The 5,878-nt window shown below is 49.2% G+C and overlaps 1 protein-coding gene across 1 annotated transcript; it reads left to right on the top strand.

Annotated features, from left to right (window-relative positions):
• The first annotated feature begins 658 nt into the window (after positions 1-658).
• On the top strand, positions 659-3,815 carry LOC131664145 (uncharacterized). Its single transcript, XM_058935036.1, has 2 exons — positions 659-2,749; positions 3,234-3,815. Exons 1-2 carry the CDS (start codon positions 659-661, stop codon positions 3,813-3,815), a joined length of 2,673 nt encoding a protein of 890 aa, XP_058791019.1.
• Positions 3,816-5,878: the final 2,063 nt, after the last annotated feature.

The following is a 5,878-nucleotide window of genomic DNA, read 5'->3' as shown; positions in this document are numbered from 1 at the left end:
AGACCGTAAGGATGCGGCAAGGGCACTGCTTGACCCATGCTCGGAAGCGACCATCATAAGCCTCGACTTCGCTCGCAGACTGGGCTGCCAACTGCGCCGTACCAACGTGGGAGTGACCGGAGTGACTGGGCCTGCCATGGACTCAGCCAAATTTCAAGCAGTAATTTATATCGCAGACGTCGGCCGACGTTCACCCATCCGGGCAGAGGCCGTTGTTCTTCGGACAATCGGCATTGTTACGCCGTCAGGGATTCCCGGCTCTGAGGTGTCCAACCTCCGTCGCCGACTACTACTAGCTAATCCTACCTTTGATCAGCCCGGGGGGATCGACATCGTTATCGGAGCGGACGTTTACCATCGTTTCATTCTAGCGGGCACTCGGAGAATTGGTTCCTTGTTGGCCCAGAATACGACATTCGGCTGGATCTTGACAGGATCCACTGCGATTTTAGAGTCATCAACGAGTCACACCACTCGAGCTCTCGCCACCGCAGTACATGTGTGCGACGAAGGAAGTCACGAGAAGCTTCTAGCACTAGTGCAACGTTTTTGGGCTCTCGAGGAAGTTCCGTCGGTCCGACGAATCTCAGCTGCCGACCGTGAATGTGAGGCACTTTTCACTCAAGGAGTCCGACGAACATCTGACGGACGATACACTATGAGACTCCCTCTGAAGTCGGAGAAGAAGGCCCTCCTAGGAAGCAGTCTACCCCACGCGCGCTCAGCTCTCGTTTCTATGCAGCGACGAATGCGCTCTGACCTCGTTTTACGCGACAGTTACTGCCAGTTCATGGAGGAGTATGAGCAGTTAGATCATATGAGAGCACTGACCGCCGAGGAAATTCGAGAGGACTCAGGAACAGTATTCTACATCCCACACCACGGCATCTGGCAGCGTAGCGACAGAAAAAACAAACTAAGAGTAGTTTTTAATGCCTCTCGCGACACCTCTACAGGTCTCAGTCTCAATGACTCACTCCATTCGGGCCCAAAGTTCCAAGGACATATAGCGACGATCATCACACGCTGGCGAAGACACCGATATGTTTTTTGTGCAGATGTTCAAAAAATGTTTCGACAGATCTTAATGGATAAGAGAGACTGTCATCTTCAGCGTATCGTCTGGAGCCCATCATCCGACTTGCCAGCTAAACATTTCGTTCTCAGGACTGTCACCTACGGCACGGCTTGCGCCCCCTATCTCGCACTTCGCACCCTGCAGCAACTCGGCGAGAACGAAGGACATCGGTTTCCACTGGCCCGCGAATTACTTAAGAGAGACCTTTACATGGATGATTTTTTGAGTGGTAGCCATGACCTCGAGACAGCAAGGAGCCTTAGAGATCAGCTTATCGGTCTGCTTAGGGCGGGCGGCTTTCATCTACGCAAGTGGGTGGCCAACGAGCCTGGACTGCTTGAAGACATACCCGCTGAGGACCGCTTACGGGCAGACTGGGTTCAACTCTCTACCGATGGACCAGTGTGCGAATTAGGCGTCATTTGGGATCCAGTGACGGATCGTTTCAAGTTTCGCCCTGGAGTCGTTGATCCGCCTCCAAGTCTTACCAAGAGAACTGCTCTGGCAGAGCACGCTGCCTTTTTTGACCCAGCAGGTTGGTTGACCCCGCTGACTCTCGTGGCCAAGATACATAATATATTACGCCATAATAGATTACGCCATAATACAAGATCTTTGGAGATCGAAATTCGATTGGGACGAGAAACTCGTGATATTGCTGCTGTCGTTTACGTCAGAGCCACCCACAGTGATGGCAAAATCACTACCACCATCCTAGAAGCGAAGTCAAAGCTGGCTCCAGTCAAGAGTCTGCTCCCTACCACAGAGAGACGAGCGCGGATGACCATTCCGAGACTCGAGCTTCGCGCCACCTTGATCGCTGCGATGCTGCTGAAGAACGCCGCCAGCGCACTGTCAGTGCCGCCAATGAGCTGCCATCTCTGGAGTGACTCGCAAGTTGCTCTTCATTGGCTCCGGTCGGACGAGCCCGTGGGACATGACATCATCGACAATTATGTGTCTCACGTGCAGGAGATTTCCACGGGCGTCACGTTTCATCACGTCCCCACTAGCTGTACCCCAGCCGACGTCGCATCGCGCGGCACAGACTCCACTAAACTCGCACTGCACCCAATCTGGTGGCATGGCCCAGACTGGTTGACACAACCAGCAAGCGAGTGGCCACTCGAGGTCAACGACACCGACCGCCTGGAGTGCCAGCATGGCAGTCACGTGTCTTGTGCAACGGTGCAGATTGAGGACGAGTCACTGCATTCTGAGAAGAGTCACATCGATCGATTCTCCACGCTCGACGGCCTATTACGAGCTACCACGCGTATCATTCGACTTCTGAGACGGCGAGAGACTGCATTACCAATGTCACCGATCACAGCAGCCGAGTTCCGCCAGGCTTTCATCGCTTGCGCCAGGATTACTCAACGTCACGTCTTCTCCGAGGAGCTCGCTCAGCTGAGCCGAGGCTACCAACTGAAGAGCTGCAGTCAGACGAAAACTCTCGAGCCATTCCTTGACAACGACGGAGTAATTCGAGTAGGCGGCCGACTTGACCGCTCCTCATTGCCGTACGACGAGCGGCACCCAATCCTTCTTCCAGGACCAGCGCACCTCGCCCAGTTAGTCATCCGGTGGGCACACGAACGCAGTCTTCACGGCGGTTTCAGGGCCACCTACGCTCGAGCCCTGCAAAAGGCATGGATTACCGGGGCGAAGGTGAGAATCAAGCGATACTTCCGCCACTGCACTGTTTGCGCTCGCCATGCGGCGAGGATCTCGCCCCCTCGCATGGCTTCTCTCCCGCCGGCCCGAGTGTCGCCAGCCAGGCCATTCTCAACTTGTGGAGTCGACTACGCCGGGCCCTTTCATCTTTGTCGCAACAAGACGAGGCGCGTCCACAGTAAAAGGCTACGTCGCGCTCTTCGTCTGCGTCTGCACTAAGGCCATCCACCTTGAGCTCGTCGGAGACCTCACCACAGCCAGTTTTCTTGGTGCTCTGCAGAGATTTATAGGTCGGAGAGGTCGGCCGGCTGAAATCTGGAGCGACAATGGCACCAATTTCCGCGGGGCCGCCCTTGAGCTCCGCAGACTCCTCAGAGAAGCCGAGATTGATTGGAGAGTTGTCGAAGGAACACTGGCAAAGGAAGGTATCAACTGGCGTTTCATTCCCCCTTTAGCCCCCTATTTCGGTGGGCTTTAGGAGGCGGGGGTGAAGTCGATGAAGCGGCACCTCCAGCGAGTTGCTTCACCTCGACGTCTCACCTACGAAGAGTTCGCCACGCTCCTCGTAGCAGTTAAAGCCACTCTCAACAGCCGTCCTCTTGTTCTACCATCAGGCGATCTAGGTGACCTTGACGCACTCACACCCAGTCATTTTTTAATCGGGACTTCTGCCACGTCTTATCCCGAGCCTATCTCTGTCAACGGAAAATTGGATCAAGTCAGTCACTGGGCGCTCATTCAAGCCATGAGAGGACATTTCTGGTCCCGTTGGAGCCGAGAGTATTTAAATACCCTCATCCAGCGGCCCAAGTGGAGGAAGCCTCAGCCTAATCTACAGGTCGGGGATTTTGTCGTTATCGCAGATCCCTCATTACTTTGTCCAGATGGCCGCTGGCCACTTGGTAGGATCACTGCTGTACACCCGGGGCCAGACGGTACGGTTCGTACCGCCACCATCACCACAGCTTCAGGAGAGTACGTCCGACCCGTCGTCAAGATCGCCAGACTGCCCATTCCGAATACAGAAGGCCAGCTCAGCAAAGGAAGCGATTCTTTTTAGCGTCATTCACAGAATGAGGCGGGCGGGATGTTTGGCGGAAATGACGATGGAGAACACTTCATTAAATTTGGCTAAGGAAAGGAGGGCGCTCTCTACGCCTTTTACCTGCTGAACGCGCTTCGCCTCTGTCCGCGCACTGTTCCTCTTTTGTTTTGTTTTGTTGTTTTAGTTTATGAAAAAAGCCGAAACTGCGTCAGTTCTCTTTTACTCTTTGTCGACTACAAAACGACATTACTTCTTTATTTAATTATTAAAGTAAACTCTCAATTGACCCTGAGCTTTATTTTCATTACCTTCCGATCCAATGGCAAACAGGAAAACAAGAAATGAAAAAGTATAGATTAAAGGAAATTCAAGGAGAGGGAAGAATAAAAGGCATACAAATAAGGGAAAGGTTTAGGCTAGGCAATGAAACGAGAGGAAGCAGGAATTGGGAAAAAGAAGAAAATAAGAGACGCAGAATGTGTATGAAAGAGGAAGAAAATTGGAAGCTCATAGAAAAATGTGAAAAAAGCAAAAAGGAAGGGGAAGAATGGGAAAATATAATAATAGGAAGCAAAGAAAAGATAGCGTGGATGATGGAGCTAAAATGGAAAAAAAAAGAAACAAAGAGGAGAAAGAAAAAGAAAAATAAGAATACGAAATTACAAGACCCTAAGGATAGATGGGAACAGAAGACAGAGATACAAGACTCGAGAAGAGAAAACTCGCCTATACATCTACTTACGTGCACATATACACAAAGCACGCACACACACGCAAACATACACATGCACACACACACACAGACAAACAAAACACACGTACTAGCAATTATACAAGCGAGAGGAAGCAGGTATTGGATGATGGAGCAAAAATGGAAAAGAAGAAGAAACAAAGAAGAGAAAGAAAAAGAAAAACAAGAAGACAAAATTATAAGACACTAAGGAAAATAAGTGAGGCTGAGGAAACGAAAGGCAGAGGGAGCAATAGGCAATGAGAAAAAAGTGTCAAAGCCCTACTAAGAAGAAAGACAGGTGAGATGATTAGCAAGAAAGAGAGCAAAAGTAAAAGAAAGACAAAGGTGAAAAGGCAAAAGAAAGTAGCAAAGGAAGAAGTCGAAAGGAAAATAAGCAAGAAAGAGAAAAACAGAGGAGTGGAAAAGGTAGATCTCGGAGAGAGAGAGAAGAAGAGAAGATTAAGCAACTGAAAAATGGGAAGAAAGGCTAAACAGACAGGCGTAGAAGACAGAGACACAAGATTTGCAGATACACCTACCCACGCATACATATACATAAAACACACACACACACGTAAATACGAGGTGTGTTCAAAAAGTAAGGTGACTTTGTATTTTTAAGAAAAAATATTTATTTATTTATCAATATTTATGTTGTCCCCTTTAAAGTAATCCCCCTCAGATACAATACACTTATGCCAACGGTTTTTCCAATCCTCAAAGCACTGCTCATAAGCACTTTTCGGTATAGCCTTGAGCTCTTCCAGCGATGCAGTCTTTATCTCTTCAATCGTTGCGAATCTCCGTCCTTTCATAGGTCTCTAGTTTTGGGAACAAGAAAAAGTCACATGGGGCCAAATCCGGTGATTATGGTGTTGTTTTTGCCAAAAAATCTCTCACAAGCAAAGATGAGTGAGCAGGGGCATTATCATGATGCAAAAGCCATAAGTTTTTCCACAATTCTGGGCGTTTTCTTCGTATTGCTTCTCGCAAACAGCGCATAACTTCAAGATAATACTGTTTATTAACCGTATGTCCATATGGTAAGAACTCCTGATGCACCACGCCATGGTAATCGAAGAAAACAGTGAGCAAAACTTTGACATTTGATCGAACTTGGCGTGCTTTTTTCGGTCTTGACTCATCTGGGCTCTTCCATCGGGACGATTGGACTTTGGTTTTGATATCATAACCATATACCCATGATTCATCACCAGTTATAACCCTTTTGAGTAAATTTGGGTCGTCGTTGACGTCATTCAACAGTTCTTGAGCGATGCTCATGTTACGGTTGTTTTGGTCATAATTTAGCAATTTCGGAACAAACTTCGCTAACACACGTCTC

Source organism: Phymastichus coffea, unplaced genomic scaffold (genome assembly GCF_024137745.1).
Source record: "Phymastichus coffea isolate CEN01 unplaced genomic scaffold, Cenicafe_Pcof_1.1 PCOF00041, whole genome shotgun sequence".
NCBI classification, from domain to species: Eukaryota; Metazoa; Arthropoda; class Insecta; order Hymenoptera; family Eulophidae; genus Phymastichus; species Phymastichus coffea.
This window is presented reverse-complemented; position numbering and strand designations above follow the sequence as displayed.

Excerpts from the sequence above, each read along its gene's own strand:
- LOC131664145 (XM_058935036.1), top strand. The coding sequence starts at position 659 with ATGAGACTCCCTCTGAAGTCGGAGAAGAAGGCCCTCCTAGGAAGCAGT. Across the intron at positions 2,750-3,233 it reads CATGGATTACCGGGGCGAAG|GAGGCGGGGGTGAAGTCGAT; the intron begins GTGAGAATCAAG and ends GGTGGGCTTTAG.